The sequence below is a fragment of the Echiichthys vipera genome (genome assembly GCF_963691815.1).
Source record: "Echiichthys vipera genome assembly, chromosome: X".
NCBI classification, from domain to species: domain Eukaryota; kingdom Metazoa; phylum Chordata; class Actinopteri; order Perciformes; family Trachinidae; genus Echiichthys; species Echiichthys vipera.
Genome location: NC_139825.1, coordinates 26679397 through 26701551, shown reverse-complemented (window position 1 = coordinate 26701551; position 22155 = coordinate 26679397). Strand labels below are relative to the sequence as shown.

Below are 22155 nucleotides of genomic sequence, written 5' to 3'. Positions count from 1 at the left end.
GTTTTCCCGTTTTTACCTAATTCCTAACCATACGTAGTCAATTTTACAGCTCATCACCGTCAAAAGCATTCTGTACTGTTTTATTGTGGGATTTTTTCCGCCTTCCAGGAAGACATTAGTTTACATTCACATCGTTACAATATAATTTAACAAAGACTTGATTCATGCAATTCATCATCACAGTGAATATTAACATGAGATTCGTTTTGATAAAGCTGTGAGTACAGACAAGCAACAACGTCACAATGTTCTGTTCAAAGTGATGGATTACCATCTTATGATGATCAGTCAAGTCAAGTCACTGTTAGTAGATTTTCATTCTGTACAGAAATGATTGGAAAGTGGGGGCTGCCATTGTGAGAACAATGCATTTAATTATCCTCAACCTTGTTGAACCTTGCAGGTCGATGTCTACTTGTCTACCGGTCATCACAGATTGTTAAAGTGAAATTCCGGTGTAAAATCATCCCAGGGTCTTTTTAGGCCAATTGGGTCATCAAATAAGTCATCAAGACCACTTTTTTCGTGTATCAACTATTGACGTAGATTTTCCGGAGAGTCGCTAACAGCCGCTTATAGCCGCTAACAGCGTGTTGCAGCTAACACTGATAAGCTCGGAGCGGTGAATTGGACGCATTAAAACGTTTTTTTAACCACTTATACTGCTCCAAATGACACCAAACCTCTGCAGTAGCATGATAAGAGTCCCTACACATTAACAGAAGCACCATCAATGTAATATGTGAACACAGAGTTTATTAAGAGTGTTTTGAAAGACTTACCTACGGGCCCCGCTACCAGCTGCTCCATTCAAGTGGATTACCAAATGTAATCCAAAGGGAAGGAGCCCATTGATGATTTATTCCAGCAAAACATGTAAACGTTGTGGTTTGTGGCAGACACAGCAATCCCTCTGCCTAAGTGTCTCTAACGGTGTCTCAACTTCAGATTCAAAACAATAAGCCACTGGTTTATCAGAGCAAGGTCATCGTACCGCAATGGCAGCCTATGGAAAGTTTCAAAAACTTTAATTTTTGTTTTGCAGCCAGGAAAGATACAGACACGAACCATTCTGTCTCTCTTCACTTTATGTTGCAGGCTAGTCGTCCTTACCTGTGCCTGCACTCACTGAGCGTCTTCAGGCAACACACGCCCCATGCCCTCGACTCCTGACCCCTGAAATCTTCATCCCTGGTTATTGACTCTCATCATTCCCTCGATCCCTCTCTTCATCCAACCTAAACGCACCCTCACCCCACCTTCTTGTATTCCCCGGCTATTCCAATTAAACTTCTCCAATATCGTACAATGGTGTGGTCTTATTAGTGAAATGTATTTAATTTAACTGAGATTCAGGAACAAGACCACACCCCTCTCCCTTCACTAATGCCACCACTCACGCCTCACAATTAACAACCTGTGTCTCATTAACTCAACTACCTGTGCAACCACGTATATATATCCGTGTCTTACCCACTCTTTCTGGTTCCTCTCAGTTTTCCAGGACCGTTCGTTCCGGTTAGACCCAACAGACTACGGATTTCAAGCCGCTTATTGCCTTCACGCCAGCTCCGTTATGGTCCACGAGCTGTTCCTTAACCCGTATGATTCGGACCTATTCAGTGACCGGTCCGTGATCTACAAATCTCCTCCGTCAGCCCCACTCCCCACTGTCCCTCCTGTGCTCCACCGTCTGCATCCCTTTGTCCAGTACTCCTTGACTGGTGGCTCCAGCCCGGCATCCCCCTCGGCAGGTGGCCGCTCTTCTGGTTGCCGCTCCGCCAGCTCGCAGACCCCGGATCCTGCCACCACCTGTGCTACAGACATCTCCGACTAGATCCCTTTCCGTCGAACTGACAATAAATCCACGTTATTCAGGCTCTTTAATGCTTCCATCGTCTCCACAGCTCTGAGCAGCCACCCACTTCCGGGTTCCCGTTCCGGCGGCGCCAGCACGGAGCCCTCCCCGAGGGCCAGGTTGTATGTCCCGCTGTGCTGTATCCGATTGGTCTCATGTTTTCTCTATTTTTTTCTCCCCTCCTACTCTTTTCCATCCCTCCCCTTCGACCCCGTTCATCCCTCATCCCACAACGACTGACTGCCATTCGTCTCGCAACAACCGACTCCTCCCCTCATCCCTCCCCTTCGACCGCGATCCGGCGACTTCGGGCTCTGCACCGACGCAGCCCCTTGTCCTTCAGAGTTGGTCGTTACCTTGGCGGTAGATGGTCAGCCTCCGGAACTTCTCCCTCCTCCTCCTGCACTTTCGAACCATACCTCGTTGTTGTCGTTGCCATTCTTTGGGGGCATAAGTGGTAATTCTCATAAATCCATCCAGACAACATTACCGTCGACATCATAAACAAGGCAGCTCAACACCACATGCCCATCCACATCCTTGACTTAACTGCACCGCCCACATTTCGGGATACTAACTCCATCACCAACCCCCTCTCATTCCTAAATCCAAATGATTGCATATACTAACCCATACAGCTCGCTAGAGCACCAGCCCCTCTTTTTATATTTTTACCCTTGCATAAACGTGTTAATCAGACCTACGAAACACAGAACCCCATATCGCTCCAAGCACTCACCCTCGGCAGCTGACCTCCTCATCCCCGGCATCCAGACTCTCCGTGCAGGATGCATCTTCTCCCTCGTCAACCCAACTCTTGAATTATGTTCGTCTTGGCAATTTTGGTTTCCTCAGGCGTCCAGCATTTACCACCTACAACCCATCGCTACATGCAAGCCTCGACAACAGTCCTATCCATTTCCCCAAATACCCTCTGGTCATGCCAAACTACCTAAGCTATGCACAGCCATCCAAGCGATACCCGAACAGTCCATTCTCGTCTCATCCAATGAAGTTTTGGGGGTTGATGAAGCAGCACACATCAAGGCGTAACCCGACTCAGAGCCACGCTCCCAGGGCAGGTGGGACATCCATACAAACCTCAACCCGCTTCGCTACATTCATCTCCGACGATCGACCCACGGTCTTCATCCCTGGCGATCGACTCTCATCATTCCCTCGACCCATCTCTTCATCCCACCTAAACGCACCCTCACCCCCACCTTCTTGCATTCTCGGCTATTCCGATTGAACTTTGTACAATGGTGTGGTCTTGTTAGTGAAATCTACGTTAATAGTTGTTACACAAAAAAAATGGTCTTGATGGCTTATTTGATGACCCAATTTGTTTAAAAAGACCCTGGGATGATTTTACAATATCACACTTTACATGAATTTCACTGTAAGTCCAGTTCAACCAAAGAGTGGTTTTGTTTGAGTAGTCTCAAATGTGACCAGCACTCAAAGAAGAAAAAAAGTCTGAGAATAAGTACATTTGCTGTGTGCAGATCGAAATAGTGATGGGCGAAAATGAACATACAATTCTTTTTGGAGGACAAAATTGATCACAATGTAAAAATAGACTTATTTATTAAAACAACGTGAGTTTCTTTGGCATGGGAACAGATACAAAAGGGTCTTTTCTGTTGTATCTCTGAAAAAAAGCTGCTTGACAGTTGTAAACTGTAGTATTAAACCACATTCACTGTTACCATGGTAACCAGGGGTGTCACCGATCAACCAGGACTCAAATCTGATTACTCTTTAGATGCCCTTTGGGGGTCCCAACCCTAAAACATAATAGTATGCCTTGGACAATGGTGATATGGGATTAGTGAAACTCCTCTGCGGTAGTTTTAAGTGTTTTTGTTAGAAATAGATTTGAAATCCATAAAGTTCCCTGGGCTTGACACATAAAAGATAAAAAATAAATAGCAGCCTTTATGAGCTGGGATTTCACCACTGGTCAAATAAAAGTGTCATTTAAATGTACTTTTACTTTTAATATAAACTGGGCTCATGTTGCTGCACCAATTACTGAAGAATGTGAGTTTCAGTATTTTGTAACAGCGTTACGTGACTCCTCTGGACCCAAACCACAGAGCACACTTTCTGCGGCTCCAACGCACAAATGAAAAACAGTTCAGGTGACAAGAAGTCGATGTTCAATAAGTGTCATCGACTGGTTGCTAATGTGGCCCTGGACAGATATTTAGATCTCATCCGAGCCTAAAGATTAAACACGAGAATCTATAAATGACATTTTAACACTACTGCGTCACCGCCCCATTCCCGCTGAGGCTTTTAATAAAGGTCATGGCAAAGGTCGCATAGCACCCAGAGGTACCAACAACATTTGACTGCGTTCATCTCTGTGCAGCATTCGCTCTGCTCCTTTTTTTAGGCAAATTTTCCAGATCTTGCATCAGAGGAGAGCAAGTACTGGCCCCTGTCTCTGTTTTCTTTCCCGGTCGACTCTGTCACAGCCTCCCTCGCTCTATTTCCTGTATCCTTTCTTAAAAGTCCTGCTTCTTTCCTCATAAATGACCGTTGTAATACTTTTATCAGATTAGGAATGTGACTGGCAGACATTAAACTTGATTACACGACTTCCGCTGCTCCATTTGCTAAATGCCGTCAGAAACCTGACATCATCTGTTACAGAGTAGTAGAACAAATCAGCCTCCAAATGAATGGATGAAAGAAATCTGAGTGTGTTATTAGAGCCCACTGTTCGAGTAACTAACTGGTGAAATGCCCACAGCTTTGCTGTGCAGCCAAAACTGCATTCATGTGTCTCTGTGTTTTATGAGGCAGCTGAAGGTAAGTGCTTTCTAAACTGACACCGAAGAGTTTTATTTATTCAACAGAGCTCTGAAACTGGTGATTAGATTTTACTCTGTGCCAGCTCAGCTGTCTGACGCTAACTAAAAAACACATTTGGACATTTAAACTCAAGATATGTGTGTTTTATGTGTGTGCTGTTGGGCTTTCTCTTTTCCGTCACAGCATATATCATCAATAATATCTTGAAAAACACGGCTGAAGTGGGAATAGTTGTGAAATACTGTTCATCTTGTTGATTGTCCTTTAAGTTACTATCTATTTCTATCTATTAAAGAGAGAGTTAAAAAAAGGGGGATTGATCAGATGACCCAGTAATGACAGTGCTTGTATTTGTTGCCGAGAATTCATGAGTGTCTTTGGCGAATTCCCCGCATTAAAAATCAAATGTGTCGCACAGTTAGTGGCGCTTTTTACGTCGTTCCCCTACTCTCTTCGGACCTCCTGTTAATATGGAGCACGTGAAGGCATCACGCCACAACTCTGAGGATCCAATCTGCTGCCGTCACACAGTCGACACTGTTCTGTTTCAAAAGGAACTCTGGGAGATGAAGTCCTAGAAACAAGGTAACTCAATTCAATTACAACTTATAGCAGAGTATTTTTACATACTTTATAACATGTCTGGGGCAGGACTTTGAGTGTTATGGAGCCTCTAGCATGGCTGAAGAAAAGTGTTCATATCATATTGGATGGATCGTAGAACTATGACATTTTTTATCAAATAATATGACGCTCCTCAGCCGATGTTAGCCGTCTTTGTTTATTTTTGCTGTGTTAGTAAGTGCCAACTTAGATATATATCATACTTTTTGAGTATTTCAAATGTGTCAACAATCATTAGCGATGTAATGCAAAATGGATGCTTGTTAAACATTCTTGTTTTGGAAAATCATATGTCTCAGAATTACAGACATAAACTGTATTGCACACATGTTGCAGCCTCTGGCTCTTTATCAAAAAAACACTCACACATACACATTCATATACGCCCACACATGTTTATATACATGTTTATCCATGCGAACATGAAGCGAAAGCTGCCTTTGCATAACTCCTTTTCCTGGGAAGTTCCAATTTTCTGTGTTACGGGGAGGGTTGGTGATGCTGCAGGCCCGGACACGCACCAGACAGCGGATGAGTTTGGAGGCGGAAGGAAGGAAGACAGCCTCCATCCTTATTAATCTGTCCTTTGAGTCAATGCCACTAATCAATACCTGTAAGTGCTCTGTATATTGTGTTTCCCCCTTTTTTTCTTACTAGGGAGACTTTTTGATTCAAAGCCGGCCTTGAGGGCTTTCTCTGCCACCAGGGTTCAAATTAGAGATGGGATTTACAGATGTTGTGGATCTGATACTTTCAAAGAGCCGTTTAAAGACTGGCTCATTTTTATATTTTTTCATTTTTAAGAAGCCAGCCTGGGGGTAACTGCGTTTATCCGGGAAATAATCACTGGGAGGAATGATAGGATAAGATTTGGATCAGAACTTAGCCATCCCACCAATATATATTCTATATTTGGGATATCTGAGTTTGAATTATTCTGAAATATTTATTATTATTTTTAATTGGCATGTGTGGACTAGTTTTTAATGTCTGATCTGCATTCATTGTAAACATGGTGGCCACATGGTAGCGCCATATCCCTCTGCTTTGACAGTGAGATCACTATTTTGGATATACCCGTTGTATAAATGACATGTGAATAAAGATAGCTTACTTTATGTGATTCATGCAACACCTAAAAAAACTCTAAGAAAACTAAAAGAAACTAAGCAGGCAACAAAAGCTTTAAATACTCTGCTGCGCTCCTCCCCTCGTGCCTGTTCTCACTCAGTGGAGTAATAAAGGAGGAGCGTGCGTGTGCATCTGTGTGTAACAGCAATTTATAAAAGAAAAAAAAGTTCCCATTGCTCGTGTTAAAGAGCCGGTCAATAGATTCGGTTCGTTCACGTCACAACACTCGTTCAAATTAAGAAGCACAGCGCTCAAGTGCTCGCTGCACTTTTTAAAAAGCTTTCCGTTTAAAGGGAAATAGGTTACCACCTAATTCTTGTTCTGTGTGGTCAGTATAATTGTATCACTGCTGCTGTGATAACAAACCCTGTTAATTTGTGAGGAAGTGGCAGAGAGCTGACAGCACATTAATCTGGAAGTTAATCAGCTGAACTCCTCGGCAGAGGCAGAGCCCATCAACATGGTGATAATAACATGGCTTTTTAATAGCAAAGCTCCCTTCGCTGTGAACAACCAGACCGTGCTTATGTTTTTTTACACTGTGAAGTATGAAATGTGGGTAGTTTGTTAATCATGGACGTCTTCATGCTGCAGTGCTTGCATAGAAGGCATTTATAATACTGCTTACACAGTCTTCTTATACAGTACAATAATTGAGTTGGGAGCATGGACACTTTCACTCACACACACAAGCCCACACAGTGGGAGTTAATGTCTTAGTAATTAGAAAGAGAAAAAGACACTTTAAATGTGATATTTCTGAGAATAGAGCTTCAAAAAAGACTTTGTAATAACAAACCTGTGTCCCAAATCAATACAACACTAATTACACGTAGGGTGTCAAACTGATACTGACAGTTAAACTTAATAATTAGTCATCAAAATGTTTTTTATATAAAATGTTATCATTTTGTTTGTTTATCTGGGATACAGTGAGCAGCTCCTCCATTTCTTTTGTGCATTGCATTGTGGGCGAATGGTGTCTAACACCAGCAGAGATCAGCCATATTTAGTATGCATGCTTTCTGTATACTATGTGAACACACTGTATTCTAAATAAAACCGACCATGACTCCATGGACAGATCAATAATGCCAGTGCATGGATGGATCACTGAACGGGCCTACCGGGCCTGGGCCAGGGGCCCAGACTAAAATGTTGCTGGAACAAAATTATCACGAAGAAAAGCTAAATGAAGTGAAGTATACACAAATGACCACAAAGAGACAGAAAATTACTTCAGGGATGCAAAAAAAACACAAAAAGATGCAAAATGAAAAAAAAATTGATGCAAAACAATTACAAAGACATACAAACCAACTACAAATAAGAGAGACAAACTGACCATATAGAAAACCATCTAAAAATAAATGCATACTGACAACAAAGAGACCCAAAATTAATACAAAACGTCTACAAGTACGGGTGTCTTGATCCTACGTAGACAGTGTGGGGGTGTGGGGATTCCTGTCCTGTCAGGCCCTTCCCTCTTCCTCTGGTGTTGGTTTGTCTCCCTCTGTCTGTGTGTCCTTGCATGTGTCTTCCCATCTGTTTGTTTGTCGGAGCTGGTAGTCGTGGTTCCGCCCAGCTGTGCCTCATCCCCTCATCTGCGCCTGCTGGATAAAAAGCCGGATGTGGCACATCGTACCCTGGACACTGTTTGTTTATTGTTTATTGATTAAACACCCGTTACATCTACTCTGTGTCCTTGTCTGCATTTGGGTCCCGCCCCTCTGAGTTATCCCCACACCGTTCATGACATAACGGTCTGGCCATAACATGGACCCCGCAGACATGGAAGTCGACCCTCCAGGCTTTTCTGTCCGTCAAGCGGTATCGGCTCTGGGAATCTTACTCGGTCAGCATTCGGGGCGTTACAGGAAATCCTGGAGAATCTGAGCCAGCTGTCCGCCTGTGTTTCCCGTGTAGAAGGTAGACAGGTTAGGCCTCTCCTAGCTCCTTCTGCTAAAGCTGAGGCACGCGCTACCCCTGTGAACAATCTCCGGCCCCACGAACCTTATGTCCCTGTGCCAGAGCGTTATGATGGGAAGTTGGGTAAATGCAAGGTATTTCTGTTTCAATGCTCACTAGTGTTCGTTCAACAGCCCCTAACCTATGCTAGCGATAGCTCCAAGGTAGCCTACGTGTTAAGCCTGCTCACCGGTAGGGCCCGAGCCTGGGGAGCAGCCTTTTGGCACAACCCTCACAATACGCTACCTTTCAGCAGTTTTCGACTGAAATTCTCTTTTCTTTTCATTTCTAACTGTGACACCAGCGACCAGCTGCTTAGTCTGCGGCAGGGTTCCGCCAGTGAAGCAGATTATTCCGTAGATTTTTGCACCCCAGCAGCGGAGATGAGGTGGGACAATAGGGCCTTACAGAGTATTTTCTTAAACGAGGAGGTGAAGGACTGTCTAGTGGGGAGATCTGAGACCAGTAGCTTATAGGAGCTCATCAGTTTAGCTATAAAAATCGGCAACCAGACACCATGAGCGAGGGCCATCACCCTCCGTGTTTCCATTCCCACTCACAGTTCCACTCAATCCTGCTACTAGTCGGCCTAGCTTTCCAGCTAATCCCACTGTCAACCAGTCCTCCGCCATTTCCAGGGAGGAACATATGCAGCTGGGTCGTAGTCGCCTAACCCGGCAGAGCGACAACAACGTTTCTGAGGAGGGTTATGTATTTACTGTGGGGCTCCAAACCATCAACTGGCCACCTGCCCTGTATGATTAAACTCCCAGGCTCACGAGTCACAGACAGGGTTCTGGTGAGTCAATCTCTTGTCCCTGCTATTCCCTGGAAACGCATTTATTTGGAAATTGTTTTGAGCTGTGAAGACAGAGATTACCCCCTTCAAGCTTTAATCGACTCAGGGGCGGATACTAACATTATTGATTCCGAGTTGGTACGTAGTTGTCAGTTCCCGACTGTTTCCTTAGATACTCCGCTGGTGGTTAATGGTCTCAGTGGTGAGGAGCTAGCTCAGTTCTCTGCCTAGATGATTCCCATGACCCTGTCACTAGCTGGTAATCATACTGAGACCATAGCTTTTCTCGTTATGCCTTCAGCTAATGCCCCCGTAGTTCTTGGTCTCCACTGGCTTATTGATCACAATCCTGTAATTGACTGGGTAACAGGCAGGGTTGTGGGCTGGAACAGCAGTTGTCACTCATCCTGTCTTCGTTCGGCACCAGCTAGGTGCCTTAGTGACCCCAGACCTGATCTGTCCTCCATTCCAACAGTTTACCATGACCTTGCCGAGGTGTTTAGCAAGACGAAGGCGCTATCCTTGCCTCCTCACTGTCCGTGCGATTGTTTATCGATTTGTTACCCGGTTCGACCTTCCCTACCAGTCGTCTATATAACCTGTCAGAACCTGAGCGTGAGTCTATGGAGACGTATATTAATGGTTCCCTTAGGTCCGGGATTATTCGTCCTTCCTCCTCTCCACTGGGAGCGGGTTTTTTCTTTGTGGCCAAGAAGGACAAATCTTTACGACCAGGAAGCAATTACAGCGTTTTCTGGGATTTGCTAACTTCTATCATCGCCAGACCGTTTTCGCATTAACGTGGTTTCGTATCTCTCTTGGTTGGCTACTTTTACTCATGATTGTTATCTCTATCCATGTTTACTTGTTCATCGTTAGTTGTTTCTTTGTTTCTTTTGTTTAGTTTCCCGAGATCCTGTTCCCCCATCTGAACCCTCGCCTGCTTGTCAACCACCCATTCGTGTTTTTCCCCTTATCCCCGTGTTGTTTCTTCATCACCTGCATCTGGACCTTTTTCCTTTTTTAACCCCGTACCCTGGACACTATTTGTTTAATGTTTGTTGATTAAACACCCGTTACGTCTATTCTGTGTCCTTGTCTGCATCTGGGTCCCACTCCTCTGAGTTATCCCTGCACCGTTCATGACAGGGGGGCCTCTTACATGTCTGTGCCCAGAGGCCCATTGTCTCAGAATCCGTCCATGTGCCAGTGTGACGAGACATGTGGAGAAGAACTAACATTAGAATAACATTTAAAACTTCATAATAAATGTCATCAAAACAATTCTGTTCATATTTCTGACTGATTCCACATTGAACAACTCATATTTAAAGATAAAATATCCATAACAACAGCATGACATATTAACAATATGAGTTTTCACAGGAGGAAATGATAAAGGATGTCAAAATGTCACATTTGTGCCCAGTGGCATATTAGACCTGGACTTCTTCTGTAACGATCAGGCTGGACAGAAACTAATGTGGAAGTCTGATTTATTCTATGGCTATAACTTATCTATGAACTCAGCTCTTACATGTTTAGAAATTATGACACATTTCACTTTATAACAATGATGAGAATGTCGAACTATTCCTAGAAATGTGCTGCAAATCACAGAATGTCTTCCAAACATGTTGAGACCAGACGTGTCATAGAATTAAATCTCAAATACTTCAGGATTCATGAACTTGCAGTCTGTCTGTCTACGAGAGGAGCATTTGTCTATGGTCTGGAGACACCAGCCTGGTATGTAAGCAAAAGTGTTTTATATCAAAAGGCAAAATCAAAATATGTCTGCTTTTTTTTTATTATCTGTCTCCATCTCACCATCCCACAGCGTTGACCCCACACACCCTGGTCTCTGTCTGAGACACTGGCAAAAAGGGTTTTTTTAATCTGTTTTTTTGCGGCTGTGGTATTTCCTGTAAGCCTGTCTAATGGACCAGCTGAATGGGTCTCCTTGATCCAAATGCTACTCTTTCCCAAAAGTGGGCTCCAGCTTTGTGGTCAGTCTGAAGGGTTTCTAGGGTGACCCCCAGAGAAAATAAAGACAGGCTCAGTTTCACCCTTATTCAACCAGCACAAGAGGGAAAAGAGATGAGATAAATGTTTTTTCTTGCAGCAGACATTATTTAATTCTGGCACGCTTGTGATGTGATTGTCCTGGTTCCTCTGGGACACACAGTTAGGTGCCTGTCTGTTTGTATGAATAAGTGTGATGACCCCTGGACTGAGGAAATTACAGTGCAGGAGGGGGGGAAGCAATCATCCAGAAAGCATCTGTCCTTAAAAGTCACATCAAACTCCTTTATGTGCTGGCTCAGCGGCTGTGAGGAGGAGGAGTAATGTGAGCGAGAAAGGGAATCAACAGAAAGTGAAGTTATCTTACATTAAAGGAAATAACCGCACCGCGCCAACACTGCAGTGCGCATGACGCAGGTGTTTGCTGGGGAAAGTTTGGATGAAACGCGCAGCAGCAGCAGCAAAACTCTGCGGAAGAGACGACAGAACCGGTGAAGGAAGCCCCGGTGTTGGTTATTTTACCTGCCTTTGCTGCTTGTGATTAAATTCATATATATATACATATATGTTTTTTTAATGCTGTTTAAAAAGGATGAAGGGCGTTTCACTTCACTTTGCTCTTCTCTTCTGCGCTGTGTTGCAGCGGAGCGATATGCAAATTGCTGTACCTGCCACAGGTGAGTTGACAACATAAGCTACAATACAGACATGAAGCAGAGCGGGTAACCGGCCGAATGAAGCATGATCAGTAAACTGACTGGATACGTAAATAAATTGACAGATTACGGTCTCCTTCTTCTTCTGGGTTGGTTATATTAGAATAATGTGGTGTTTTGTAAATGGAGCCTGGGCTGGAAGTTGAACCTTCAGGAAATAAAAGTGTTTTTCCGTTATTATAATAGTTAGTTGCAAAGATATTTAGACATAGCTTTTAAATGTTTGGTGAATACAGCAGCAGAAATGATTAACATGGTTGACACTTAATATGTAGCAACAGGCCAGGATCATTTCCACAGGCAGTCTGGTTCAAACAAGTCGACACATGGACAGTGTTGTGTTTGAGCTGTTGTGTGGTGGTGCATTGCAAAACAGTGTTTCATAATTTTAATTCAGGACATTTAATGGGTGTGTCTTTTTATTATATCCACTCCGTATGATCTAATCGATATCATGATCTGTAATAATAACAATAATAATAATAATGGGTGCAAATAATCACTGTTAGGCTCCAATATAAGAAGTCACTCTGAAGAAACACGTGGTTTTTTCTTCTGTTATTGGATCACATATTCAAGGTACATTACTCTTCAATTCAGTAGTTTTTTGAAGCACTTTACATGAGTATTTTAATTGAATGTATTCCTATTGTATTGTACTTTTTATTCCAATACATTTATTTTAAAGCTGCAGTTACATGTCAGAGTAATAAGTACTTTTATTTTTGAATATTAACGAACATTTTGCTGATAATATGTCTGTAATTTTGAGATTTTGAATGCAGGTCTTTTTAAAGAAAAAAAGTGTGATATCGCTCCTTTTGCTAAAGTAAAAGAACTTGATACTTCTTCCACCACTGCAGGTGATGTCAGATTATTTTATCTAAAGGTTATAAACTAGAAAAGAAGCCAGTTGGCTGAACTGGAAGTTGTTTTTGTGGCTTCTTATGGAACAAGTGATCAGGGTGTGTTCACTGAAACACGCTATGGAAAATATCATCTTGTCCAAATTATGACACCACTGAAGATATTACAGCCAAACTGGACCTGGACCAGATTAATAGAAACATATGCAAGTGAACCACCACCATGCAGCAGCAGCAGCAGCAGCAGCAGCAGCAGCAGCAGCAGTGGTCTGCCTGGAAACATTTTCGGCCTTGTGTCACTGCCTGAATCTTAAAGGGGAACTCCAAAAATATGTTGTTGAACTTCCATAAAGCCAGGCACTCAGACCTGCTCACAAGAGGAGATGAGGGCCCATGGGCCAGCAGAAATCATGGTCATCCTAAAGCATTGATAACCAAATTTATTTTAAAACACAAATCTTTACCATTAAAACAGCAACATTAAACACTGTGTTATTGTTGATTTACTAAAATGCTTCATAATGAAACTTCCCTCTCCTGTCTTGTCTCCACAGTAAATGGCATTTTGGCATTTTGTCATCCTGTTTATAATCACTCATTTTTATTTTCTTGTCTTTGTTTATTCCATTAACAGTCTGACTCAAACAGCTGGTCTGTGAAATACCACAGTTACTTATGCGCTGTTACGTAGGAACACAGTGAAAAATGTAATGGCAAAGGAAAGGGCTGTCAGACGGCAGAGCGCGTAAAGAGGTGAAAAATTATAAATATAATGTTAAACAGATTTTTTTAAGGTGACTAAAGTATATTTTGCTGCAGCTTCTGTGTCAGAACTCCTGTCTGTTTATCCAGACTGGCGACGTGCTGACCGTCATTTACTGATACACTGACTATAGATACAGACTTCGTACTACCCCACTTCAATAAAGCTGATCTATCCCTTTAAGAACAATTGGAGCCTTCCTCCTAATGTTGACTTTGACGTAAAGGAAGTTGAGGTACTTACAGGTGGCCACGGCTAATTAAAAATAAATATTTTGGGCTTATTAGCAAAGTTTAGACAGCACACAAGGAATGTGTGGAATTTTTTAATTAATCTGTGGTTTCACTTTTCTGCAGGAAATCTGTAAAAGTTTAAAAGGCAGCAGAGCAAAAACATACGGTTCAAATGTTTTCCATCACCAAGAGTTTGCACTGATTTTGATCCAGCGCAGACAGGAAAGTCCATCCTGTACCATCTGTGTGCTTGATGTCAGCGCGTGTTGATATTGCACTCAGTTAACTTCACAGGAAACATTTACATATTTTTCATTCATCTGTGCGCCTCTGCCATGTGGCATATGGCCCTGGCACGGCTTAAAACCAATTAAATGACAGGTGACATGCTCAAACCCCTCTCTCACACACAGATACATATTTGCAGGTATTCACCCTCTGAGGAATGCAAAGATGGAGCAACTTGATATCCATCAACAACTCCAATCTCTCCTCATCTTTCTGTCTCGTTCCTGTGTTCTCTGTCTCCTTTGCTACCATGTGCACACTCACCTCTCCCCCCTGCAGCATCTCCCCTCTCTGTAAGTTATGTGTGTTTCATTAAGACGCTGGCTGACATCTCTTTGCCTGATTGTGCTGTTCTCCCTCATTTCCTCTCGGTCTGTTTATTTTCCTGCTGCTTTATTTTCTGCCTCCCTATAAAAGCGTAATGATTATGGACCACTGCTGCAATAAAATAGTGGGTGTGTTCTGCGCAGGAGCTGCAAATGGAAGAGAGTGTAAACGATGTGGAAGAAGTGAGGCCATTAAGCATATGTGTACATTATGTAGGGGACAATTAGGACATATGTGACTATGTGTGTTGAATTAATTCTCATAAAGCACACACACTTAATCTGATCATCAGTCCAGATTCTTCATAGTACAAATGTCAGTGTAGTACTTATTTATAACAGGTGGTGGTAGGACGGATATTTCATGAGCTACAGGAACCAAATGTACCAAAAAACCACAGGCAATGAGCTGGATTATTAGGAAACAGATGAGTGAGTCACCAACAGTATTGGACATGACCTTACAGGAGCACAAAGGCTTCTGAGAAATGAGGAAAAGTGAAGATGGGGAAATCAGGATGTGTTCTATCAAGTGGAGACATGATTTCTCTTTTTCTCTCTGCACTGTTTTCTATCCCTCACTGATTTATCTACAATGTAAATCTCAATCTGGTTCCATATGATACATCGACTCCAGTGACCCAATAATCTTTATTCCTCCCTATCATAAATCCTCCTTTAAAGTATTCTCAGTGCAGTAGTTCTTTTCTGATAGTGTTCTCAGGATTTCAGCATGGAACGAGACACCTCAGATACCGGTTATTGCTTTTCATCCTTTATACTGATGCTTCGCCCAGGAGAGTCATGGCATCTGTGGTGTGAATAAGATCAGTCTTGCCTAAGACACTTTAAATCATTGTACCTTTTGTTATATGACTGAGATATTAAAATGGCCAGGATCATTTCCACAGGCAGTCGCTTACATGGATAGTGTTGTGTCCCAGAGAGCTGTTGTGTGGTGGTGCATTGCAAAACAGTGTTTCATACTTTTTATTCAGGACATTTAAGGGGTGTGTTTTTCATTATGTCCACTCCTTATGATCTAATCGATATCATGGTCTGTAATAATAATAATAATAATAATAATAATAATAATGATAATAATAACAATAGAGTGTACATAATCACTATTAGGCTCCAATATGAAAAGTCACTTGTACTTTACATGAGCATTTTAATTGAATGTGTTCTTATTGTATATTGTACTTTTTATTCCACTACATTTATTTGACAGTTGCAGTTACATGTAAGATAGATATTAATATAGTCATGATGGGATAATTCATCACTGCAAACACTCCAGTATCTTTGAGCGTTAGTAGCTAATAAGTCACCACGTTTTATGAAAATTACATGTTAATGTTAAATAAAAACTTGCCCATCTGTGCCTTGATCTAATGTCTAAAACAGGGAAATTGAAGCTCTACTTTGAAGCTGCTGTTACCAATATATTTATGGATCACATGAACTTTTCATGAACTGTACACAAAAGTATGTGCAAAAAGTGACCACTTGTTGTGACAAACTCACAGAGAATTATCACCTCAATGTTCAGCTCAATGTCTTGGTTTTCTGGACACATACACTGTTTTGATTTACTGTCACCACTCATCAGTTTAAGGTCCCATGTTGTAAAAATAATGAGCAGGTCGAGGTGCTATTTAAATACTGGAAAAGTATCAAAACGCTCAATCCACAGAGAAGTGCACACAGCCTGTGTTCAGTAACTGTCTTTAAACCAGCCGTCAGGACTTTTTTTGTGAACTATAAAGGTAGAAAGTAATGCTTCAGTGCCGTTAGAGTCTGTCCCCCATCTACAAAGATAGTGCAGGGATGCTGCAGATGTGGAAGACCCAGAAACATTGACCAATCAGAGCAGACTGGGCTTTTTCAGGAGGTTGTCTTAAAGAGACAGGCGTTAAGACGGAGGGTGAACACAGGTATATTCAGATAGACACTATGAGAAAAATGATGTGTGTTTTGAACAATAAAGCATGTAAACATTTTCTATTAGAAACAAGTGAACATGTCAATCACAACAAGTATGCCCCACGTATTGAAACAACCGTCCTGTTTTTCTTTCTTTTGTGCACAGCGTTCAACTGCTGTGAAGTAGATATTCTCCTTCTACTGGACTCTTCAGGAAGTCTAGCAAACTACGAGTTCTCGCGCCTGTTGTACTTCGCCACCGAGCTGCTTCGCCCCTTCTCATTGGGCCGTGGTCACGTAAGAATCGGGCTGCTGCAGGTGGGCACAGACCCTAACCTGGAGTTTGGCCTGGATGTCCACACCACTCAGGAGAGTCTGCAGAAAGCTCTGCAGAGTGTCCGTCACCTGCAGGGAGACACCAACACAGAAGCGGCGCTCGAGGAGGCCCAGCGGCTTCTGGCAGAGACAGACCAGAACGTGCCAAAGATACTGCTGTGGCTGACCGATGGTGTGCAGCCTGGGGACGTGGACAAGCCAATGTCTGAGCTGAAGATGAAAGGAGTTTCTGTTTTAGCTGTATCCACAGTACATGGCAACTACCAGGTTTTACAGCGTGCAGTGACACCTCCACTGGAGTCCCACCTCTACTCTGTGGACATAGATAACATCGACATCATCACGGAGGACCTAAGGGAGGCCATCATCAGTATGTGTGTCTGTGTGTTAGATTATGAGGTTTAGCACAGGAGAAGCAGTAGTTCCATGGCATGATTTTTTTAACAACAGAATTATCCAGTGTATGTAACCCCACCCACCCCTTCCTCTTGTTGTATCTACAGAAATTATTGCAGCAGAACGGCTGCGCGTGGTTCACTTGACTTCCACCAGCGCTGTGCTACAGTGGCGTCCTGTTCTGAGCACAGACAGCGGTTACTATGAGCTCACCTACAAATCTGCAAGGGAATCGGACACTGATAGTAGACGCTCTCTGCCAGGTGACTCCAGCTGGGCAGAGCTGACCAACCTGCAGCCTGACACCACCTACACAGCTGCCCTCCGCCCAGAGTCCAACCAGAGGCTGTTTAAGACACTCTCTGTTAACTTCACCACACTTCCTGGTGAGGGGATTTGAATCGGATGTCCTTTTGAATACACATTTTAAAATCCTGTCATGCACTTTTAAAAAAACATACTTGATATAAGAGAATTAAGGAAAACAATTTGTTTCATGTTCCATTCAGTGGATGTTTTATTGTTAGTTTTCAAACATTTTGGACAATCAATGAATTGCAGATGTTCAAATTTCCATTTTCTGATTCAAATGTATCACAAAACTGCAGACTAAGTAATTTAACAGGCTGAGTGTGTATCAAAGACAATTGACTGTTTGTGTCTAGACAGCAGCCTGTTACAGCATTCTTTCTGTTTCCTGTCTGACATTTAGAGTTGTATTATTATTATTTAATATAAGAAATGCACCAACACACTTAACAACTGACTCATCTAACAGGTGCTGCATAGCAATTGGTGTAAGTCACACTGGGTTTAGACTTTAATCCATAATAAAGAACGTTAATTTGCTGCAGCTAGTGACCATCTCACCTATGTCTCTTGACCCTCCTCTCCCCTCAGATGTTTTAAGCCCGGCAGTGGTCTCCATGTCAGACTCTGGCCCTCGTCAGATCCGTGTGAGCTGGGGTCCCCTGCAGCCAGCTCGAGTCCGGAGATTTACGGTGGAGTATGGAGCTATTCCAAGTGGACACGTCCGCACCGTGACATTAACCAACCAGCAGAACTCTACCTTACTGACTGGCCTGGAGCCAGGCACTCACTACCTGGTCACAGTCAGCGCTCTGCACAGGAATGGAAAAGAAAGAGCCATGTCTGTCAGGGCATGCACTCAAGAGGAGGGTACATGTTCACTTTGAAGTCTTCCAGATAATGTTGTCTTTGGTTAAAAGCATTGCATCTGTTCTGTTTTTTTCTCTATACTGAAAGTTATGTTCACTCAATTTGGTGAATCATTGCTGCACAAGCTTCACTTGGCCAGGCTGTTTAAATCTTTCCTTTGCTTCTCTCTGTGTTTTGTTCTGTTGCAGCAGCTCTGCCCGCCCTGGTTGACCTGCAGTTGAAAACAGTGGAGCGTCAGGAGGTGCAGGTAGCGTGGGAGGCTCATCTGGAAGGTTTGAAAGGCTACTGGCTGAGCTGGGAGAGAGAAACATCGCACAGCTCCTCCTCAAAGCCCTCCGTGTCCTCTGTCTACCTGCCTCCTACCTCTCACTCAACGCGTCTCATGCACCTTGCTCCGAGCAGTCGAGTGTGTGTGTCCCCAGTCTACGGCTCGGGCAGAGGAGACGGGTTATGCTGCACTGCAAAGAGGCACACAGGTTGGCTGAGCTGAATATTATTATCTAGGTTTTTTCCTGCCATTATGTGTATTCATATTCATATATATCATAATTGTCCATCTGCTTGTCTCTTCTCTCTGCTAGATTCTGGCCAATGGGGTTGACAACCAAAGTCTGCAGCAATCAGGCAGCTGGAGCAAAAAAGTGGGTGAAATCGAGCATTTTGAGGGCTGGATGCACAAGATAACATGTGCAGGGCTGGATATTATTATTGTAAGTTAAAATGTTCATCTTGGAAATAAATTGTAGTGACAGAAAAGGCTTTATCACATAACCCCAGCCCTCTGTCCTCACAATGGCTGAGCAAATTTTGGCATAATTATTCATTTTTATCACCAAGTTTGCAGAAAGGCTGCGCACCACAGCACCACATGTATCAGTTAGTCAGGAACATCAACAGCTGCAGAGTATGCAGAGAGGCGGCGTTCACAGTTTGTGTGAGGACTTCTTGTTATCAATTATTATTTATCATTACGATTATCAGCCTGTACTGTCAGCCATACTCTCAAAGTGTACTGTGACATTGTGTGAATTATATGAAATCAGCCTCTTCTCCTTACAAGTACATTCACAGTTCTTTAAAGTGTAGCACATGTTAAGTGTTGTCCTGCCCAGTATTTTCCTTCCTAGATGTCCTGTCATGTCATGTCAGACCAAAATCAAAACCAGAATAGTGCACTTTTCAGATCTCAGCCAGGTGTGTCTGAGGACATGTGGGAACAGGGAGTGCAGGGCAACGTGTCCTGTGTGTGCCTGACAGTCGTAGAATGAAGAGGAGACAATATGCAGGTTATCGAGTTGTACCCAGAGTAGACAGGTAGTGATCCCATCACAGTTAAGAAGAAAGAGGGGTCGGCATAGACTGGGTATCCCCACCCTCTTCTGCCGGCGATTTTAATTCGCTCTGCCTGAGGGTCTAGAAAAGAGCAGATCTATTCCTCCTTTTCCCTTTCCCTTTTCCCTGGATTCAATCACCAAGCTGGATTTTTTCACCTGTCACGCTATTAGCTGGTTAAACCCAATGATGAGATAGAAGCGTCTTAAGCAGTTTTGTGTTTACAATTGACATTCAACATGGCATCCACTGAAGCGCAGCAACTGCTACCTGTTGCTCCAGTTTTAAATGATTTCAGTGGCAAGTTTGCTTTGAAAACTGAGCAGAAACTTCCCCTGGAGCAATTCCTCCAAAAAAAAGAATGGATTTGCTTTACTGCCGACTGGTTTTGGTAAAAGTTTAATCTACCAGTTAGTGTCGCTGGTGGCCAAACGAATGGAGAATGTCATCTGGATCATTGTGTGCAGCAGCCTTCCCAGGCCAACATGCAATCGTAAGTTGAACTTGGTCTGGCAATAGCCAGGCTAGGGTCGGCAGTCAATGGCGGTATAAAACAGAGCAGTCAATAGAATAGGTTTTTTCACAAAATCTTAAATCTCTGAAAACACAAGAGGTCCTTGAACATACAGTCATTAAAGTGCACAAAGAATATAAGGCTGATGGGTCTAGTAGTAAGAGAGGTTAGCTGTGGACAGACAGATACACACACTCACACACACAGAAAACCCCTGAAACACATTCAAATAAGCAGGATAATATTACATATTATAATTATTACTATATATAATATCTAACAAGTATTTCAAGTGCCATACACCACATAATCTTGTGAATTGTAGAGTTTAATATGCAGTTAAAAATGTAAGTGCCTGGATAAACTGTGACCCAACAAGCTGAACTTCAGAAGCCTGGTAACGAAGCTAGTTTGCATTTTGTTATCACTTTTTCATCATTTATTTCAACTGGTGAAAACGAGACGAAGTGATGTGATCATCTGCTCAGAGGTCTGGAACTACACAGGTCTACCCTGGAAATCCACCTCACAGGAGCACCGACACATGCGCCCTGGATGTTCTTATAATATCTACATTTATGAACCGATGAATACAGACTCGCTCGTCTGTCACGTTTACGTCTCGCATCAGCTCCGGTGTAAAACAGCTAATGGAGGAACGCTCTCTTTCTCTGACATGACTTGTGATTGGCCAAAGTCGCCTGTCACAGCTAGATTTTCTGAGGCTTAAAAGCAGAGCCAAGAGGGGTTGTAGAAGTCTATTTTTCTCAATTAAATTACAATATGATGAAAGATTATTATGGATATTTTGCCCAATAGCAATTTAAACGTATAAAAGCAGAGTTCATTTGGGAAGACAATACAAATGTATTAATATAGAATAAAGTCATGTTACGCACAGCGTAGTTTGTTACCAAATTGACCTGACCCTTCCCCGCTATCTGGTCTACGAGGGCACAGTTACTGCATCTGGGGTTTAGTGCTGCTTAAAATGATTGTGATTAATTTAAAGAAAGCGTTTTCCCTACACAAGAATGTTACACCACACTCCACTTTTTAGCACATTTTTGCTTGTTAAGTGCCATTTTGTTTCAGTTGTTTTCATTTTGAAGCCAATCATGAATGAGTTAGAACAACATCAGTTTTTCTCTTGGTTTCCATCAGTGATTGACATTCAGCATTTGCATCATATGCCACCCTGGCAGCACACAGGAATATCGGACAGGTGTGTCTCTGCATTGTGAAACATGAAGATGATTGTTGTATTTTATATCGGCCCTTCAGATCAGAGTGAACTCCATACTGTATCTGCATCCTGTTTCTGTACTTTCTAAGCAGTGCTCATGAGTGTTAATTGTGAATATGTTTTGTGAATACTTTAAAAAAATATATTTTTGGCACAGTGTCAATAAACATTTGATTTGTGGAAGGGAAACAAATCTTTATGAAAATGTGTTTGTCCTCTCTCGTATTTGGCTGTTTGTGGGGCCATCTAGTGGCTGTTGGCTGCAATCAGAATTTTCCAAGTTTGCAACTTGATGTCTTCATGTCATGTGACATAAATAACTCTGTTAGCAGGATTAGATGATAAAGATGCTCCATTATAGTTTATTAGTTTACTTGAATACACACAAACCCGTTCATGAAACATATTTAATGTGCACAGATACGGAAAAATCTTTGTTTTAGATGATCTTGCAATTATAATAAATGTATCCACTGATCGAATCTGTAAAATTGGTACAAATATTAGTGAAGACATTGTGTGTTTAATGTTTAGGCAGAAGTGATAATAAAAAGTGGGGCAAAAACTAACTCATCTGCTGTTTAAGGCACTCTAGCTGCTAAATGTCACCTATAACCTAAATCACTGTCATACTTGTTGGATATAATGTGTATTTGTCTGCAGTGTTTTCTGTTTGCACCTTGCAATATCTCACACACATAAACCACATATCCCTGCATGTTTATTATAATGTCAATGTTTGTAGCAAATCCTACATTGCACAAAATTTGTACAAAAAACACGCTGACGAACTGTAG

General features: G+C 42.5%; 1 protein-coding gene across 2 annotated transcripts; it reads left to right on the top strand.

Annotated features, from left to right (window-relative positions):
- The first annotated feature begins 11687 nt into the window (after positions 1–11687).
- LOC310966127 (von Willebrand factor A domain-containing protein 1-like) lies at positions 11688–21545 on the top strand. Of its 2 annotated transcripts, none has more exons than XM_083939949.1 (6): positions 11688–11911; positions 16522–17061; positions 17195–17473; positions 17988–18266; positions 18458–18742; positions 18848–21545. In XM_083939949.1, exons 1-6 carry the CDS (start codon positions 11827–11829, stop codon positions 18865–18867), a joined length of 1488 nt encoding a protein of 495 aa, XP_083796075.1. In that variant the 5' UTR covers positions 11688–11826; the 3' UTR covers positions 18868–21545. The 2 variants fall into 2 exon arrangements, with proteins under 2 accessions (XP_083796075.1, XP_083796074.1); XM_083939948.1 differs by having other exon boundaries at positions 18455–18742.
- The last annotated feature ends 610 nt before the right edge of the window (positions 21546–22155 follow it).